At 37.4% G+C, this 21524-nt stretch overlaps 1 protein-coding gene across 1 annotated transcript in view; it reads right to left on the bottom strand.

Moving 5' to 3' along the window:
• The window catches only part of DMD (dystrophin), a 2279750-nt gene that overhangs the window by 1214764 nt on the left and 1043462 nt on the right, over window positions 1–21524 (bottom strand). Inside the window, exon 43 of the mRNA XM_023751347.1 lies at window positions 14476–14648. Coding sequence (XP_023607115.1) covers window positions 14476–14648 — 173 coding nt within the window. The remainder of the gene's footprint in view (window positions 1–14475; window positions 14649–21524) is intronic.

The raw sequence follows: 21524 nt of genomic DNA on the forward strand, positions 1-21524 counted from the left end.
GAATGAAACACATGGATCAAACCTATTCATTCACCTACTATCCATTAGGCTGAAGTAGAGTTGATGCAGAGTAGCCCTGCCAGCATGAGAATAATAAATTATTGTTATTTTTGATTGTGCTTGTTGTGCAGAATTATTGTGGTAGGAGCTGACCAAGAGTGCCAGACTCAATGGGGCCCAAAGGAAAGCAACCTTGAGTCACTGCTACTTACTGGCAGATAATGAAAAAGGAATAAAACAAATATGAGAGTTGGCATCTATGGTTCTACCTCTTTATGGAAGGTATCCATAAAGATTACAGAATTATATCTCTGAATACCTCAGAATTCTTTCAAAGCAAAGAGCATAGAATGCCAATCCTTAGTTTAAAAGCTAGGCTACAACTTTAACTATTAAATAAAGTTAAATGAAATTTAAAAAAAAACATCTGAAGAGAAACTAAATAGACAAAATTCACCTTTTGTGAAAAAATACAGCCTAAATTTATTCAAATGTGTAAATTTTTCAAATATTAAGAATTTCTAAAATGTCCATCTAAAGTATTTATTTTTCTAAGTGTCTAGCCATTTTAGGAGACCACATAGAATATTTTAAAACATGTTTCAAGCAGAAATCTTTAGCTTGTAATGGGCAGTTTTCCTTTGAGGAAACGTTTTCAAGAAGAATTTGAGACTGTCCATGGATAAACTAAAACTAATAAGAAAATAATTATTGGGAAAATTGCCTCACAGGCCAGAATTTGCAATTCTCACAGAATAAATGGATATTTTAAAGTATTAAAATTTTAAAAATGGCAATGATTTTCTCCCATGCTAGATTAGTGAAGTTAAAACACGCACATATGTAAGCAAACAAAAAAAAAGTTTGTTGACTTCCACCAGAAAGTTATGTTGACTTAATGGCTAATGTGTATAATTTTCTTTATGAGAGGCTGCTATTTCTCTTAAACACCATAATTAGAACATATCAAGATCTCAGATTATTCACATATTGCTATAACCATACTTTGAAGTCATAATTAAGCCTTATCAAAGAGAAGTAAACATAAATATGAAGCAATTTACCCTCCATTAATATTTTGCTGAATAAACCATAAAGGAAATGAAATTCTTGTTAACCAAAGACACAAGAACCTTATTTATTCCAAAATATTAAACCTTTAAGTGAGCAGTTTACTATTTACATTAAAGTACTCAACAATAAAAATAATTAATATGTATTAAGCAGTTACCATTGGATTATATTGTTTGGTTTAGGGGTGAAGAGGTCAATGGCACAGTTTCTGCCTTACAGGAATAAAAATTCTACTGGATGGTACAGAGTAGCACACAGCTCTATGTACAACACATAAATCCATGATAAGCGCTTGTAAGAGAAGTATAAGAAAAGAGAGTTCTAGGAACCTAGAGAATGGAATCATTGATTGAGACCAGTGAAGGATTCAAATGTTAATATTTGCACCGGGTCCTGAATCATGAGAAATGGACTTCAAATGCCAAAGAACAAGTTAGGGTTCCTCAAGCACTTGAGAAGATCCTTTACCAGTTGGCTTTGCCAAGCATCTGATAGAATCACAGTCTATTTCCTCTTCAGTTATTGAACATGAATATACCACATTGTAAATTTTAAACATATATTTAAAATTTATTGGTAGGTGAAGATACAACATATTTTAAATGTTTTATATGTTTTTCTGTTGCTGTTCCTGAAGAACGGTATCTGGAAGAGAGGACATAATCCTTGAACATAGGAAATCCTATGTGAAGTGCCTAAGAGGCAAGTTGTGCAGCAGACAGGAGTTCCCAACTTGGGCCAAAATAAAGGCTCTGGAATATACTTCCTATGTGAACATGCAACATTATTTGTTCTCTCTAAATCTCAAGTTTCTCATCAGTAAAATGTGGTTCTCCTGAGGGTAAAATCATGTATGTGAAACACTGAAAGCCTCTCTGGTATGTACGTGTTACTAAAAAAGAAGCTCTTTAATCTTATGCAAGGCCTATATTACATGTCCAGAAAAGGAAATGTCCTATAATTTTAGTAATTTGTCATAATTTTAGTTTTAGGTTTAGACCCTTATTTGATAGTGGTCACTCTTAAATTAATCTTGACTGTTAAAATTTACCAACAACTGAACTTTAAAGTAAGTAAGTAGGGGATATATAACCTAGAAGCACTATGGCAACAAAATTAACCATCCATGTCTCTCTTTGACTAATCAGTGGGTTTTTTTGGAAAGAGGGGGAAGAGTATGACAAAATTTGATTAACAAAAATTTGTTTTTGGAGTTTCCTCAAAAAACTAAAAATGGAACTCCCATTTGACCCTGTGATCCCACTTCTAGGAATATATCCCAAGAAACCAGAAACACCAATCAGAAAGGATATATGCACCCATATGTTCATAGCAGCACAATTCACCATAGCTAAGATCTGGAAACAGCCTAAGTGCCCATCAGTAGATGAATGGATTAGAAAACTGTGGTACATCTACACGATGGAATACTATGCTGCTGTAAAAAAGAAGGAACTCTTACCATTTGCAACGGCATGGATGGAACTGGAGAGCATTATGCTAAGTGAAATAAGCCAGTCAATGAAGGAAAAATACCACATGATCTCACTCATTCATGGATAATAAAGACCATTATAAACTTATGAACAATAATAGATACAGAGGCAGAGCTGCCTCAAACAGATTGTCAAACTGCAGCGGGAAGGCCGGGGAGGGTTGTGGGGCAGGAGGGAGGGGGGTAAGAGATCAACTGAAGGACTTGTATGCATGCATATAAGCATAACCAATGGACATAAGACACTGGGGGGTAGGGGAGGCCAGGGGATTGTCAAAGGCGGGGGGGTGGGGAAAGGACACATATGTAATACCCTTTGTAATACTTTAAGCAATAAAACAATAAACAATTTGTTTTGAGGACGTGGAGAGACAGAACAAGTGGGTAATGAAAAATGATGAAAAACTTATATTTTATATTGGCAGAATTCAGGAAGCCAGAGTTCATAAAATTATGTAAGAAAAGTACAGCAAGTAAGTAACCCTAGACATAGCTATCCTTTGTCCATAATTTTTAAGGCTGAATAAAAAACAAAACATGCTTTTTCTATGATCTCTTCCAATAACCATTCTCCCATTTTTCCATAACTGTGTAGTTTTTGGCAGAGCACATGACATTCAGAAATAAATACAAGATTTTTCAGCACTCCCCACACCCTTGCAGCTTTAGGTGTAGTCACGTGAATTACTTCTGGCCAATGAAATATAAGTGTAAGTAAAATATGGAAGCTCCCAGGAAATTTTCCTAAAATACAATAAGTATAAATCACTTGCCCATTCTCCTTGGAATGTGGACATGGGAACTCCATCTTGCAACATGTGTATGAGGGCCCACTATAAAAGGATATCTGGTTAGAAAGCAGGAATGACCAGAGCCATCATAACTGCATGGCTGCACACTCCCAGATTTTTAAGGAAAGAGAAATATATTTCTGTCTTAGTGAAAGCCTTGAGCCTCTGTTACACTCAGACAAAATAAATTCTAACTGATAAAGTAAAGATAGTTTCTGGGAAAATGACACTATCACGGTTTTGCTTTTATCCAAACCTCATCTATTCTGTGTAGAGGGGAAAAATGTATACTTAGAGAAGAAAATTTGTGACACGACAAAGCCAACAAACATAAAATCAGTAAAGACCAATAGGGGCATTATTTACAAAATGAGGTTAGTCCTATAGGCATAAAATTGGTTTCTATATAAGAGCGTTTTCCCTTTGGCAATAACGAAAATACAAGTTTAGGTAGATAACTAACAAGCAAACTATAGCCCCCGTACATGGAAGAAGTTGAATCATCTATGGTGAAGAATGGAAATGTGTGTAAACAGCTATCCTGGGAAACAAAAATGTTCAATTACTTTGAGAAAAAGACCCAGGATATTGATCTATGGTTAACTCTGAGATTATGTGAATTTTATATCTAGTCAATTTCTTATCTGAAGCAAAATTTAAGCTAACCTCTATGTGAACTGTAAAGATTTATAAGAATCTGAAAATGTGAAGATATAAGGCAAATGATGCTGTGTGAAATGGCTCTCATAAAAAGTAAATCACTGTGCAACTCCTCAGTGCTTTGAACTAGCAATAGGAACATACAGATGATAAGCTGATGGGCAGAAACAAACATTTAATGCATTTCAAAACACTCTTTTATTAATGAAATAAAAGAGGTTCCCTTCATTTAATTCCTTCACCTACTCTTCTCAACAACTAAGAATTCAGAAAGGAATTATATGTAAAGCAGGAAATATAAATGAAGAGCTAGTTTAGGTATCTAATTCAAAAGGCTTGCTCATTAAACAGTTCATGCTTTAAATAGTATAAAAAATCGGAATTGTGGGATAAGGATATTTTTGTTTATGATTAGTTTGTATTGATGAGGCTGTTTGAGAGTCAACAAATTAACATTTAATGCCTCCTAACACCAACTATATGGAACTAATCTTTTGCAGTTTCAAGCTCTGCCTCTGGTGGTAAAACCTTCATGTAATTGGCATCAGCAGTCAAATGATACACTTTATCTGGTGGAAACAATGACCCATGTTTTGACTCACAATTACAGTGGTGTGCAAAGTACAACTAGCCACTGAAAGATATTCACAATAGGTAGGAATTAATTTAGATTATACAGAGTTTGGGCAGAATATAAAGACTTGAGCAGGGTAGCATGAAAGAGAAGGTAGTGTTTGGGAGGGGTAAGCCCTAAAGTGAAATACACAAGAGGAAGCAAATATGACAGAGATGATGGTGTAGAGGTTAAGCTTGGTGAAGGGAGATGAGAGAAAATGACATGTTAGTAAAAGATTTTCCCTTCTTAAAGTTTTGATTATTTATTTCTGGTATACATGACATAACAATGCTGTGAAATTATAGTTTTCATCATTGTCATTATCAACAAAGAGTGTTTATTGACCGTGTGAGCTGTACTAAGCATTGCACAAACAAGCAAAGTTGACCTGGTTTCTGATATCCAGAAGTCAATAAAATAAGTCAGACCAAACAATGTAGATGAAGGTACAAGAGCAGATAATAAGCAAGATACCTAACCGGGGAAAACTTTAAGATTAACAATAAACTTTTAAATGTTTCCAATATTTAAATTAGTTGATGAGTGTATCTATGTATAAAAATGTTTTCTGATACATCTATGGAGATAAATGATGAATTATATTCTTTACATAGATAGCTAAGTTTTAAAAGTGAACTCTATGAAATCAATAACTTAGTATATAATGATTTTAAAAAACAACAACGACATTGACAACCAAAATAGAGCCTTTCCCCATGTGGTCTCAATAGTGCAACACATTGGAACACAAATAGAAAATTTCACTTCTTTCTCAATTTAACACATGTTTCTCTGCATTGTCCCTACAAATATATGTATGAGGATTCTTTCCCCTGGTCAGTACAATCATTCTAAAATGAAATGTAAAAATCTTTACCATTTACAGGAGATTTTTTTCCTACTTCTTACTTCTTAATTCTACCAAGTTCAAAAGGGAACAGTAGAATTCCATATTGGCGAATGCGTGTGCACGCGCGCGCGCACACGCACACACACACACACACACACACACAGAAGGAAAAAAATTTGAAGATCTAATCTTGCATGAAAATATTTACATTGAGTACAGACTAATTCTAAGACCTCGATGCCTATCCTTCCTAAATTGTCAGGATCCTGTGTGTGCTTATAATGTATCTTCCCAACTACATATGGCACTGTGACAAATAGAAGAGGCTGATAATGCTGCTATAGCTAATGTCTCATTTGGGAACAAACAATTCTGGAAAAGTTCCCTGATTATGCATCTGTCCCTCTAACTTCCACTTTGGAGGATAAAATTGTATGGTGATGATATGAGGATTAGTGTATTATTCTTTCCCTCTGTGGGTAGTGTAGAGTTATTTCCCTCACCTTGACCTGAAAGAAAAACATTTATTGACTATCTCCATAGAAAAAGTACAAGTGAGATTGCAAACGCTTAGGAGAAAGTTGCATAAAGATTGAACTTGCACAATTACATGCTTGATCTCTAGAATCTGAATACAGAGATGATTAAGGCACTTTCTCTTCAAATCAGATTTCTTTAGTTTCTCTTCCTGTTTTCGCTTCTTTCATTTATTTCATTGTCTCATTTTTCTTCATGCAATACAAATGGCAGCAAGAATCTGAGTACTTTAACACCGAGGCTTGGCACGAAAGGAACCAAACAAAGAAGAAATCCCGAGGGAAGCAGCTTCCAGCTCTCCCATTAGCAGCAACCTGTTGACATGTGGCACTTTGGTCCCAGCACCACGGAGGTAAATTCAGAAAAACCTTAAGAGCTTTGGTGCCCACAATCTTATCTTAGGGTCTGTACTAGTTAATTATAAAGTATTCAGGGCTCCATGGTAAAATGTCCAAAAGAGAACAATGTAATATGATTTTTTAAGTTACATCTTTTTATTCTGAGTTAGGTCCTTCTGTCCTTAGAAAAGTATGTATTTATTGTTATTTTTATTTATGTATTTTTTAATTTCAGTGTAAAGTTCATTCAAGTACAGCATGCACACAGAAAAGTGTAGATATCACACATGTATAGTACCATAAACTTTCTTAAGGAAAGATATCAATGCAAGCAGTATCCAGATCAAGATATAAAACATTCCTCAGAACCCAAAAAACTGCTCCTGCCCTTGTTAATTACTACTCCCCACAAAGATAACCATACCTGACTTTTAAACCAAAATATGCTTGTTTCTGAGTTTTATAAATGAATTCTTACAATATGTATCATTTTGTGTCTGGCTACTTTTATGCAATACTGTTTTCCTATTTCTCATTCTATGAAATATGATCAGTAATACAATTTTCCCTCACACTGATTTCCCCATATTTTTTTGATATTTTTTCTCTAGAAATTCAATACTATAGAAATCACTCCTTTTGGACACATGTTCCCTTTACATCAGATCTGAAGCTCAGAATCACCTTGAATTTAACCACTTATGACCCATCCCAAAATATCTGACTTAATGCAATTCCAAGGAGGAATATAATTTTTTTTTAAATCACTTGCTTGATGTCAGACCAGAACCTTGTTGTTACACAATAATGCCATCTTATGGCTGTACAGCAATTTGTCGTCTGGAAACTTCTTTCACTTTTATCATCTCATTTGAACAGGTCTATCCTCTTAGGCTTGGGAAAATATTCCTGAACAGGGGCAAATTTATTAATAGTTTGAGGGACTATAAAGATGGTCTCAGAAATAAATACAATAGAGTATTTGACACTTGGTAGGTCCTCAAGTATTTGTTGAAAGACAGAAAGACTTCGTATTTCTAATATTAGGGCGATCTTATGTTAATTCTCTCTTCATTTTAATGTTTCCTGTAGGTGTCTTTTATATGCACTGAGTAACCCACCAAGAAATAGATGAAAAAGAATTTAGCAACAAAAATAGTGTCCCATAAAGTTAAATATTTATCTTTCATATATGTATATCTACCCGTATACATGGGATTCATAGATTTAATGTTTACTGTGTTCAGTATCTGTGTTTCCATTGAAAGGAGCCACATTTAATATTTTGATAATTTGTAATTTACCGAGACACATGTTGAAATTCTATATGCTGGAAGACAATGCATGGAAGCATGTCTCTTAGATAATGAGTAGTCACAAATCAATCTGGCTCTTCATTCTCCTTCTTGCCTTCTCCTAAAGAATAATGTCTGTTTTACATTATGGAATTAATATGGATGAGTTCTGATCCTATGGAATTCATGAATTTGTTGAGTAATGATGGTCTCAGAACCTATGCCTTATGAATGCCAAGAGTCTAATGCATTTTCTCATATTTGTATCTTATTGTGAGTAAACTATGCAAACTTATTAGAACTCAATATTTTGGTAAAATAGAAATATGACATGCAGTGTGTGCTTGGGCAAGTCACTTAACATTTTTATGACTTAGTCTATCCTGTAAAATAATGAAACAGGACAAAATCACTAAGGTATTTTTTGCTATAAAAATCCTTTAATAGTAAATGATTAACTGTCTATAATGGATTTAATATTCAGCAAGTACAGATTCCTCTTCCCCTTCTACTGTATAAAGGGACTAGTTCTCCATTCTATGAATGTCAGACTTGATTTGGCCAATAGACTGTGAGTGAACTTGACATGAACACAAGCTGTAAGTGCTCTTGGGAAGTTAGGCTTGGTTCATACCCTGGTGATCAATCATGAGAAGAGCATGCCACTGACCCTTCATCTTAGGCCCAGAATGAAGATATATGTAACAGACCTTAACACACATCCTGGAGCCTAGCTCAGCTAACCCACAGATTAAAGCAGCTGCCCAGTCAAATTTAGCATAAGTCAGCCAAACTACAGGCAACATAAAGATCCATGAGCATGAGAATAAATTTGAGTTTTGGGGTGATTTATATCACCATATTATGGTGATAGCTGACTACCACACTATCATACATGTATTATACATGAAGAAATTTCAATACCTTCTTACTGGTTAAAGGTATTTTGACTTAACCTTAAATTGGCTTATTAAAAAATTCACTGAAGGTGGGAATGCAGACTGCTCTAAGGCTTTGAACATATCACTTTCTCCTCCTGATCCTTGGTTTGCCCATCTGAGAAACAGGCTCACCATGGGCACTGGGCAGGAGCGGCACCCAACATCCAGCAGAGCCTATGACTGAGTGGCCAGGATGGCACAGGGTTCTTACTTACGCGGGGTGGCAATGGCCTCACTCCCTGGCAGGTCAGCAGGCCAACCTGCCCTTCAGATTGTGACACCCCTCCCCCACCCATGACCTCACCCCTAGAGTGGACAGTGGAACCCTGAGGGGTCTGTGAGGTCACCCCATTCTGCTCCATAAAGACTCTTGTCCAGCAGCAGCTACTGGCTTGTCTCTGTCTCAGGGAAGCTGCTGAGACCCTGGGACTTGACAGCTTTGATCATGAAGAAGCTCCTGAGAGGGAAACAGGACTTTGGGAACCAAGGACACTCTAAGTGCTGACTCTGGGAGGGCAGCACCAGGGACAAAAGTCTTGTGGGCGTGCGGAGTGTCATTCAGCAGTTCTGGGAGGCCCACCACCAGGGCACCATGGTCCTCAGCTGGCTACTGCTCCTGGTAATGGATCTGTCCCCAGTCATGACAGGCACCAAGGAGTCCATAACCGACTCCTCAGACTGCACTGGCAACCCCATGACCTGTGGCAATGACGAGGAGTGCTTCACGGGGCAAGAATGATCCCTGGCCTTGCACTGGTCATCAACAAAGGCTCCATGCTGTCCACTCCGTGTGGCCACCCTGAAGAGCTTGCCACTTACCAGCTCATCTCCACCTGCTGTTATGGTGAACAGTGTATCAGGGCTCCAACTGTGCAGGCAGCCTAAAGACGGAAGCCACTAGAGGCCGGTTGCTACGCGTGCTCCTGCTGCTTCAATTACTATGACCAGCGTGGAGTATAGGGCCTGGTACGGGTCTCAGGCCTCCGCTATTCCTTATGCCCCTTGTCCCTCCTCCTCCCCTTCCCCCATTAATGATCAGAGGCCCTAGCCAAAAAATAAAATCATAATACTACTAATAATAATAATAAATCTTCAAAGTACTTTTCAATGGAAATGATAGCATAACAGCCTTTAGATATAAGTAATAGTTATCATGCTGTTCTAGCTAAGAGGAGTGACGAATTGAGGCAATTATCCAGATAATCTAGGACTAGAGGCCAGATTTCTTTAGACTGTGAAAGGTGATTGCTTAAAAAAATACAGGGCATGGTTGGCTGAACTGCATGTAGATCTTTTAAGACTGTTTGTATCGCATTATCTAGTGGTTCTCAAACTTCCCCAATGATTAGAAACCACTGCCACTCTCAGACTAATAAAAAAAGAGTGGCTTGCGTTGGGCCCCAAGAAATGGTAGTCTTTTAAAGTTTCCTGAGAATCACTGGCAAAACATAATGACACATCCTGTACCAAGGTTTTATTGCATGATTGTCCAAATCGGAAAGGAATAATTGTCATCATTTGCAGATGACATGCTATTGTACATAGAAAAACTAAAGGCTCAACCGAAAATCATCTAGATTTAATAAATGAATTTGGCAATGTAGAAGAATACAAAATCAACATATAGAAATTGATGCAATTTTTATACAACAATAATGAACTATCAGAAAAAGAAACTGAAAAAAAAACACCCCAAAACAAAAAACTACAATCCCATTTACCATTGCAACAACAGAAGCAACAAAAATATCTTGGAATAAACTTCACCAAGGAAGTAAAAGACCTGTACTGGGAAAACTACAGGTCACTGAAAAAGAAATAGAGGAAGATACAAATAAGTGGAAGCATATACCGTGTTTATGGATTGGAAGAATTAACATCTTTAAAATGTCCATAGTACCTAAAGTAATCTATAGATTCAATGCAATTCCTATTAAAGTACCAACAGCATATTTCACAGATCTAGAACAAATATTCCAAAAATTTTTATGGAACCAAAGAAGACCCTGAATTGCCACAGCAATCTTTATAAATAAGAACAAAGTTGGAAGAATCACAATACCAGATATCAAAGTATACTACAAAGCCACTGTAATCAAAACAGCCTGGTATTCGCATAAGAACAGGCATATGGATAAATGGAGCAGAACAGAGGCCCCAGAAATCAACCCACATCTTTATGGTCTATTAATATTTGACAAAGGAGGAAAGAACATACAATGGAGTTAAGACAGTCTCTCAATAAATGGTATTGGGAAAACTGGACAAATACACGCAAAAAAAATGAAACTAGATCACCACCTTACACCATACACAATGGAATACTATGCAGCTATAAAAAAGAGAGCATGGGGGAACCTGGAGATTATTATGCCTGGCAAAGTAAGCCCGACAGAGAAAGATAAGTACCACATGATCTCACTTATATATAGAATCTAATGAACAAAATAAACTGACAAAAAAAATAGATCCAGAGGCATGAAAGCATGGAACAAAGTGATGAATCTCAGAGAGAAGGGAGATTGCGGGGGTGGGGGGATTCATCAAAGAATTTATATGCATAATAAGCATTGCCCATGGACAGAGACAATAATGTAGTGAATGCCTGGGCTGGGGTGGGAGCTGGGTGGAGGGGGGCAATAGGGAAAAAATAAGGAGGGGCACTTGTAATACTCTCAACAATAAAAAAAAATCAGTAGGTTTTTGTTGAGAACCCAACATAAAGCTATAGGAAACATTTGTCTATTTATAAATGTCTAGTTTCTAATCTTTCTAAGGATTCAAGAATCTACCATTCTATGGGCCTTGGTGGGAGATAAGTCCCTGACTACCATGACAATGGAGCCCAAAACCAGCTATTTATTTTCACTGACCGCTGGCAGTTAGAAGCTAAAATTATATGACCTACACTTGCCTGATAAGAGGAGTCTGTAATTTATGTCCAACAGTAAAATCTGGCCTACCATCTGTCTTTGTAAATAAAGTTTTATTAGAATAAACAATGACCATTCATCATGTATTATCTAAGGTTTCTTTCACCCTACAACAGCAGAGTTGAGTAGTTGCAACAAAGACTACATGGCCTACAAAGACTGGTGGGGGTGACTAGATGAAGAAGGCAAAGGGATTAGCTATGGAACATATATGCATACCCCATGGACACAAACAATTTGGTAAAGGCCAAGGGAGGGGGAGGCAGGGGTTGGTGGAAGTGGGCAAAGAGCGGGGAAAAGGGGGACACCTGCAATTATGTCAACATTAAAAATTTTTAAAATATATCCTTGCCTTATTAATGATTTTGTCAGAAACCTTAATTCTGAAGTTGGTTACACAAAAAGAAATAATTTAGAGACTTTTTGCAGTGATAGCAGCAAACAATATTCAGGGGCAATGGTACCCCTGGGTGAACCAGAGTATCATGGCCATGGCAGCAGTTCACAATTAAGATTCATTTGGTGGCTTGTGTTTCTGAATGCCTAGCCCAGTCTTTTTTAATTCCTTTATTGGTTAAGGTATTACATAAGTGTCCTTAAGCCCCTTTGCTACTCATTTTTAAACCTGGCTTTCAGGCCTTTCAAATGATTCCATGAGCTACCTGATTTCCCTCTAATAAGTTATATAAATCTACCTAAGTTAACCATAGTCACGTCCTATTAGTTGTAAATCAGAATCTTGAGTGGTTCATAGACCTTGCTTTATTCCTGACTCTGAATCAGATGTTCCTATTCCACTCCTCAGGAATATTTTTCTTGTCATCTAACATAGCTGGAATCTATCAACCTGTATTTTACTAACTGCCCATTTTCTCTCCAGGATGGGAGGTTCTTCAAAGCAGGGACTGAATTTAATTAATCTTGCTGTGGTTCTCAGGAAAATGTGAAAGAATATCAGAATAAATTAACAGATATGAAGATGATCAGAGCCATAAGACCATCATTTTCATCAACAAAATTGTCAAGCTTAATTGAGGCATTATCATGTATAAGAAATCTGCCAAGCACTCTATATGCATTGTGTCATTTAGTCCTTATAACAAACATGGCTTAGAAAATACCTTTTCCCATTTTATAGATAAGGAAATTGTGAAGCATAAAAGTCAACGAGCTTATTGTAGGGCACATAGATAGTCAGCAGAAAGCCAGGATTCCAAAACAATTTGGATTCTACAGCCTGTGCTTACAAGCAATGACTACAACAAATTTACCTGAGAATAGACCAAAAAGCATAAGAATTTTAAAGGTTCCTGACCAATTCCTAGAGAAGGCCAATTAGAGTAAACATAAGATAACCTTCTAGTCTCTGGATATGAAAAAAGTGATTCCAATGAGATAGAAATATTCTATTCTTTGCTGGACATACGAAAAGCCCCCTATTTGGGGTGATATTTCCGTTTACCCTCTCTGTGGAATGGGATTAGTGTTTCTCCCTCTTTTAAAGTCTATGGTTGAAGGTGAACTAAAAGGGGACATCCATATGGCCCTGTGAGAAGGGAATACCTAGTTCACTGGCCAAAGAGGACATAAATAAAGTAGGGAAGAAACTGCAAAATGTTTCATCACTGCTTTAGTGCAAAGTGGTAGGTGCCTATAGAAGCACAGTAAACAATGGCTACCCGAGAACCCTCCAAGGTTCTTAGGATATGATATTGGTGGCCTGGGTGGCTGAGAGAAAACACTATCTGAGAAAAGACAATAGAGACAAGAATACCCCAATGGGTCCCAGATTGGAGAGGGTGCAGGCTGGGCTGAGGGACAACCCCCCCCCCCAAACAGTGCATGGATTTTGTGCACCGGGCCTCTAGTAAATAAGTAAGTAAGTAAGTAAGTAAGTAAATAAATAAATAAATAAATAAATAAATAAATTAGAAGTATGGGTGGTTAAAAGCTGGTAGATGTGAGATATTGAGGAGGTGCCCTATAACTTTAGAAATTTATTTGATTCCATTTTAGAATATTAAGGAAGACTGTCTAGACCAGGGGTGGGCAAACTTTTTGACTCGAGGGCCACAATGGGTTCTTAAACTGGACCGGAGGGCTGGAACAAAAGCATGGATGGAATGTTTGTGTGAACTAATATAAATTCAAAGTAAACATCATTACATAAAAGGGTACCATCTTTTTTTTTTTTTTTAGTTTTATTCATTTCAAACGGGCCGGATCCAGCCCGCAGGCCATAGTTTACCCACGGCTGGTCTAGAAACTACAAATTTCAAACAAACTGTTTTAAAGCCATTAAAACTTCATTACTTTTAACCTAAAACTGAAAGGGAAAAACAACACTCTAACTTCTTGTTATGTGAGGCTAAAGAATACTTGTAAATTTAAAGTTATTGGTCAAAGCTAGGTATTTTAATTAAGGTAAGCACTAAGAAGTTATTTTAAATCAATCTCACAAATTCCTGGCAGCAAAAAAATAGGTGAGGGGACTTCAAAACATAAAATAATGCCTTCGAAATAGAAACAATAAATGAAAATCAACTTTTTGTTGATAGCTTATATTTCAAACATATTAATCTAAGTATCAAATACAATAAATATGTAGGATACAAATTTGACCAAAGATATATACTTTATATTATACAGTTATTTACACCAACTCAATTAAATGACCAAACTTGTTTTGATAATACCAGAATTTTAGCAGATAATACAGTGCTCCGAAATAATGCTAACTTCGGCATGGAATAATTTCTGGAATTCAGCCCATTAGTATGAGCTAATCATCATTCCTTGTTCTCACTCCACTTACATTTTTCCAGTGATAGTGATGCCTCTCCCTTCCTCCCCACTTCTTTTTTCCCCATGGAGAACATTGAAATGAACTTTAGAGTTCCCTGAAAACCAGTGTAATCACTTAGTGAAATAAAAGTGTCACCTACCCTTGGCGGTCCTTGTACATTTTGTTAATTCTTTCCCATTGGAAATCCAGCCATGAGAGAGCTTCCTGGAGCTCTGCTCTTTCTGCGGGTGTGGCACTCTGCAATGCTGCTGTCTTCTTCTTGTCAATGATGCCAATCCGACCTGAGATTTGTTGCAAGTTGTCTTTTATGTTCTGTAATATTGAAAATTTAAAAGAAATTAGAGATGAATTGGCTACCTTGGGAAAGAGAAAAAGGAAAACTCTAAAGACCCAGAAGTAACAAATGGTCTTGCAATTCTTAATTATTGACTTTTCAAAGTCATCAGCCCTGAAGCCCAGTGGTTTCCACATACCCAAATTCAATGGGTAATGCATAGTCCTATTGATACAGCTGATCCCTCCCTCCATGTCAAAACCCTGTCTTCATTTGATTTCTATAACCTGCACTCTTCAGGTTTTACTTCCACCCTCTTGTCTCAAGCCTCTCCACCTCCTTTGCTGAATCTTCCTCCTCTTATTATTCTCTTAATATTGGAGTGCTCTAGTTGAGTTTGACACTTCTTTCCTTCTCTATTCACACTCCTCTATTTGTTCCCATGTCTGTAAACCCCCTTGATATGACAATGACTCAAAAAGTTATATATCTAGCCCCATCTTCAACTATGAACTCTAGACTCACAAATCCAACTTGGATGTCATATGAGCATCTCAAACTTAACATGGCCTAACCAAATTCTGCACTCTATCTCTATCCCGTTATCTTCGCTTCCCATGGTTTGCCTCATTTCCGTAAATGACATATTTTTTTTGTTGACAGTTTTTCAGGTTGACAACCTTGGAATCATCCTTGAACTTTCTTTTATAAACTCCAGTATTCAAATTGTTAGATAATCCTGTTGCCTCTACTTCCAGAACATGTCCAGAATTGGTGCACTTCTTTTTTTAAATATGTTTTTATTGATTTCAGAGAGGAAGAGAGAGGGAGAGAGAGATAGAAATATCAATGATGACATGGACACTGGGGCGGTGGGGGGCTTGTCCGGGGGGACGGGAGTGGTGGGGGTTTCAATCGGGGGGAAAAGGAGACATATGTAATACTTTAAACAATAAAAGAAAGAAAAATATTAATATTGATTACTTCTGGGTGATTAGGATTCTAGGTGAGTTTAATTTAAAAAAGTATTTGATGAAATACTTATTAATTTTTTTAATATTGAAAAAAAAGAATTATCAATGATGAGAATCACTGACCAGCTGCCTCCTGCACACCCCACACTGAGGATCAAGCCTGCAACCCGGACATGTCCCCTGACTGGGAATTGAACCAGCACCCTTCAGTTCTCAGGCCAATGCTCTAAACACTGAATAAAACCAGCTAGGGCTGGTGCACTTCTTGTTACCTCCTTGTTATAGCTCTGATATAAACTATCATTATCGCTCACCTGGATTATTACAACAGCTAATTATATGATCCTTCTGCTTTCAGTTGTGCCCATTTCCCAGTTAATTCTCCCCACAACAACAAAAGAGATTCTTTTTAAAACATAAATCAGATCATATTACTCCTCCATTCAAAACCCTCCAATGGCTCCTCATCAAACCCATAATCTTTACCATGACCAAAAAAAGAACTCGGTATGACTTAGTTGTATGCTGCCCACAATTCTAATCTTATATTTCCTTCATCTTTTCCAAGTTCATAATATTTCAGCCTCATTACTCTCTTTACACTTCTGGAGCATGCCAAGCATACTCTTGCTTCAAGAAAAGCACTTGCTGTTCCCTCTGCCAAAAATAGTCTTTTCTACAAGAGATCTATATGGCTGGTTCCCTCACTTCCTTCTCACTTCAAAGGAGCCTTTTCTACCACTATAAACAATAGCCCCAATTACTCCACACTCCCTGTATTCTTTACTAGTATTTTTCTTCATGGCACATATAACTGACATTAAATTATATATCTACTAGTCTCTCTACATCACTAGGCTAGACCCTGAGTCCAGATATGTTATCTGTCTTGCTTTCTATTGGGTTTCCAGAGCTTAAACCTGTGCCTGGCACATGTTAGGTACCAATACATTTTTGTTGAATAACTGAAGGAACCCAAATGTAATCCATAATTTAAAAGCATATTTCTATCTAGGTTATATTTAAGGGGAAAACATCACAAGACAAAAATTCATTATATAATAAAAATTTAAATATTGCTTTTCAAAAAATCTAAAAATTACATATTTGGCTAGAGTTGCTAGTATGAATTTATTTATTTTCCACATCTAAAGTTTTATAGACAAGTCAATTGAGCAAACATTTATTGAGTTCTTCCATGTAAAAGGGTCAATATAGAGAAAGCAAAGATAGGTGAAGCACAGTTTTATGTTTGTTTTTGAGAAGAATTGTTTGTTGTTTTTAAATTTTATTTTATTGCCCTGACCGGTTTGGCTCAGTGGATAGAGCGTTGGCCTGCAGACTGAAGGGTCCCAGGTTCAATTCCAGTCAAGGGCATATACCTTGGTTTCGGGCACATCCCCAGTAGGGGGTGTGCAGGAGGCAGCTGATCAATGTTTCTAACTCTCTATCCCTCTCCCTTCCTCTCTGTAAAAATCCAATAAAATATATAAAAATAAGTAAATAAATAAATAAAGTTTATTTTATTAAATGAAGGTGTGATTTAGAGAATTGGTGGAAAAAATAAAAGTGTAGAAGCCCCAGCTAGATTATAAGAAAGGATATGATGAGTGGTTTAAGTGGTACTGAATCTTTCTGGAAGTTCAGAGAAGGAATAAATAGTATATCATATTTGGTCCCAAGCTAAGGAAAGAGTTCATGAAGGAAACGCAATTTTAGGTTGACATAGTACATTAATTGAAGTGGATATAACATTATAGTTAGTAGGTTACACACCAAAAAAAACCAGGAACATGAGCAGGCATATTTGGCTGAATGTTTAGAAATTTAGAGAATTAGGGAAAGATGGGTCAAGAAACAGAGGCTGGTGATGTTTAATGAAGAGTTTTGAAAATTCTAAACGTAATTCAGTAACCAGTGGAAAACTATGACTTATAAAAATTATAGAAATTTTCAAATATATAAAATTCAGGAAAATATTACAAATAGTCCCCATAGACCTACTGTCCAGTGCCAAGTATGATTAAGCCATCAACAACCATGTTTCACACCAATCAGAAAGGATACGTGCACCCATATGTTCATAGCAGCACAATTCACCATAGCTAAGATCTGGAAACAGCCTAAGTGCCCATCAGTAGATGAATGGATTAGAAAACTGTGGTACATCTACACGATGGAATACTATGCTGCTGTAAAAAAGAAGGAACTCTTACCATTTGCAACAGCATGGATGGAACTAGAGAGCATTATGCTAAGTGAAATAAGCCAGTCAATGAAGGAAAAATACCACATGATCTCACTCATTCATGGATAATAAAGACCATTACAAACTTTTGAACAATAATAGATACAGAGGCAGAGCTGCCTCAAACTGAGTGTCAAACTGCAGTGGGAAGGCCAGAGAGGGTTGGGGGGCAGAAGGGCAGGGAGTAAGAGATCAACCGAAGGACTTGTATGCATGCATATAAGCATAACTAATGGACATAAGACACTGGGGAGTAAGGGAGGGCAGGGGATTGTCAAGGGCGGGGGGTGGGGGAAGGACACATATGTAATACCCTTTGTAACAATTATTATAATATTTTTTAAATAAGAATAAAAAAAATAAAATAAATAAAACAACCATGTTTCATTATATTCCTACACATTCACCTCCTCAACTGGGCTATTTTTAAACAAGCTGACATAATATTGTATTCTTAAATACTTCAGCATGTGTTTTCAATATATATCAACTCCTTTTTTAAAAAAAGTACACATAGCACCATCATCACACCTACAAACTTAACAAAAATTCACCAATATAATAAATATCTAGTTGGTATTCATTATTACATTGAATTGAGAAAGGGGGTTAAAAGGAAGAAGACTCTGCAGAACTCAATGGCTGTGTGTTGGGTGAAAAAGAAGGAAGACTTGAATAACTCCCAGGTTTATGGCCCGGAGATACAGATGAACTCTGGTGTCAATGAGTAAAAGGATTTCAGGTGGATGAATAGGTTCCATGTGTGCGTGCATGCTTGTGTTGTATGTGTGTAACTGAGGGGTTCAGTTTTGGACATAATCACATTGAGAAGCTTTGGGGGCATCAGGCTAGACATATCCAATAGGCAACTGGTGTCAAATTTTCAGATGATAAATGAAAATTATCTTCTACCAGTGTCACATTTCTGCATGGTCTAGGCCAGCGGTTTTCAACCTGTGGGTCGCGACCCCTTTGGCGGTCGAACGACCCTTTCACAGGGGTCGCCTAAGACCATCCTGCATATCAGATATTTACATTACAATTCATAACAGTAGCAAAATTACAGTTATGAAGTAGCAACGAAAATAATTTTATGGTTGGGGTCACAACATGAGGAACTGTATTTAAAGGGCTAGAAGGTTGAGAACCGCTGGTCTAGGCTTTCTGTGCAAAGAATATTGGAAACTGGGTTAAAGGATAACTAAATAGCAAACATATCCTGGAGTTCAGACTATTACTCCAGAGAGGCTTAAGAACTTATTGCTATGGAGCTCTTTGTTTACCTTGTAGCTTATATTCCAAGAACAATAGGCCTCCACCTTCTCGTCTCCCTGGAGATGATTTGCTAGTGCAAAGATTGGTGTAATCTTTCTTCCTTTCCCCCCCTTTTTCCTTCCTTTTCTTTCTTTCTTTTTCCCCCTTCTTTCTTCCTTCCTCTCTTCTTTCCTCTCCTCTCCTCTCCTCTCCTCTCCTCTCCTCTCCTCTCCTCTCCTCTCCTCTCCTCTCCTCTCCTCTCCTCTCTCTCTCCTCCCTCCCTCCCTCCCCAGCTTCCTTACATTGGCTCTGATATTCATAGTTTGGCAGTTTCTCTTCTGTATTATGATCCATGCATGATAAAACTCTGGCTCTCACTGTATTTTCTTATGGGGGATTTTGGGCATGGGAACTGGCAAAAATACGTTCTGGAATAAGAATGATATGTTCTCTAAACCAGTGACTCCTGGTTCCTTCCAAGAAAAATAAATATAGATATAAAAACTTAACAGATGTCAATAAAAAGAAGAATTTTGCCTACTTACATGCAAAATTGTCTCTATGAATGAGATGAGACAAAGCTAAGTAGGAGCCTGCAATTTTCCAGAAAGAAGGCACTGAAGCAAACCCCATAAGTCAGATTGGGCAACGGTAGAAAGGTTATGGGTAGATCTTGGGAGTTTTCCTGCCTCATTCTAAGACTGCTGACTGTGATGCATGGAGACACGTCTTGAGGAAGAACTAAGCTGTAGAAACAGTGGAGAATATAGATGATGTAGGTTGTAAGGAATAAAAGTCAATGCTTACAGTGGGAAGTTAAAAAAAATGTACCTGGTTTTCTAAGTCTTGCAAATTAACTAGAAAAAGAGTAAGATGCAATGGTTATAGGTTATATGAGTTAATTTCAGACAGAGAGGTGCTGTTTATAAAATTCTAAGGTGTTCTCTTCAAGTCCATGTACATCTTGTAATTGGAAGACTTCATTATTTTATGTTAAGCAACACAGTTTACTCTGGAGTAGGAGGACTTATCTGACAGGTCAATATTATCAAAGGAGAGAACAGAGGACATGCCAACACAGAAATATCCTGTGAGAGTACTAACCTGGAGGAATGGAGGTTAAAACTGTCTTCTATCAGTGTTACATACAGAATTGTGAGTCATTGGAATATAGATGTTGTTTAATTGCACAAGAGTTGGTCAAATTGCTCAAAAAAGGTTTTTAGAGTGAGAAAAAAAGTTGCCTAAGGATGAACCTCTGTGAAAAGCAGAGGCAGTGAAAATCAATAAATATGCCCAAGGAGTAATTCTCATCAGATGAAGAAAGAGAACCAGAAGAGTAAAGTAATTCAAAACCAAGGGAAGAAAGAACAGGCAGGAAGGAGGGAGTTGTCAACAAGTCAAAAATAGCTGGAACAGGAGGGAAAAGTCAACTTTGGCAATTTAAGAGGTCTTTGGTGATCTTATCAAGAGCAATTTCAACATTTTGAAAGTGTAAAAATATAAATCTGGCGAGAGCAGACTGTCTTCCACTGTCACTTTACTTCACTACAAAACTGTAAATAGCGTAGTACAACCTTGTGGTGTGCTTTATTTGACATAAGACACTTCTTTATTGAAGGAAGGCTTAATAATAAAAACAAAAATGATACTATAACAGAAACTTTTTAAAAAGATAAATTGTGGAATGTAAAAAAAACAATATAAAGGAACAAACAAAACATAAACTGACGCATAGATACAGAGAATAGTTGATGGCTTGCAGAGGAGAGTGGGGTTTGGGGACTGGGTGAAAAAAGTGAAGGGATTGGGAAGTACAGATTGGTAGTTATAGACCAATGTAGTCATGGGATGTAAAGTACAGCATAGGGAATATCTATCTATCTATCTATCTATCTATCTATCTATCTATCATCTATCTATCTATCTATCCATCCTATCTAATAAAAGAGAAACATGGTAATTAGCTGTACATCCACTACCCTTCCCATTGGCTAATCAGGGCGATATGCAAATTAACTGCCAGCCAAGATGGCGGCCGGCAGCCATGCACTGAAGCGAACAGGGAGACTTGCTTGCTCCAGTGACAGCGGACTCCAACGTTCCCTGCCTGACTTGCTGGCCTCTCAGCTGCAACTCTAAGCAACTATGTTGCAAATATAGAAGCTAAACAAAACCCTAGAAACCGGCTTTAGTCAGCCGGGCTTCAGCCAGCCGGACCACAACATTGTATCAAATACAGAAGGTAAACAAAGGCCAGAAACCTGCTTTCAGCAGCCGAGGCCTCAGAGCTAAAGGTGGCCCAGAATTTAAAAAAAAAAAGAAAAAAAAGGAGCAGTTGGGAGCTTCAGTCACCCGCCAGCCTGAAAACGGCCCTCAGCCCCTCACCCAGACTGGCCAGGCACCCCAGTGGGACCCCCACCCTGATCAGGACACCC

The sequence above is a fragment of the Myotis lucifugus genome, unplaced genomic scaffold, assembly GCF_000147115.1.
Source record: "Myotis lucifugus unplaced genomic scaffold, Myoluc2.0 scaffold_20, whole genome shotgun sequence".
Lineage (NCBI taxonomy): Eukaryota > Metazoa > Chordata > Mammalia > Chiroptera > Vespertilionidae > Myotis > Myotis lucifugus.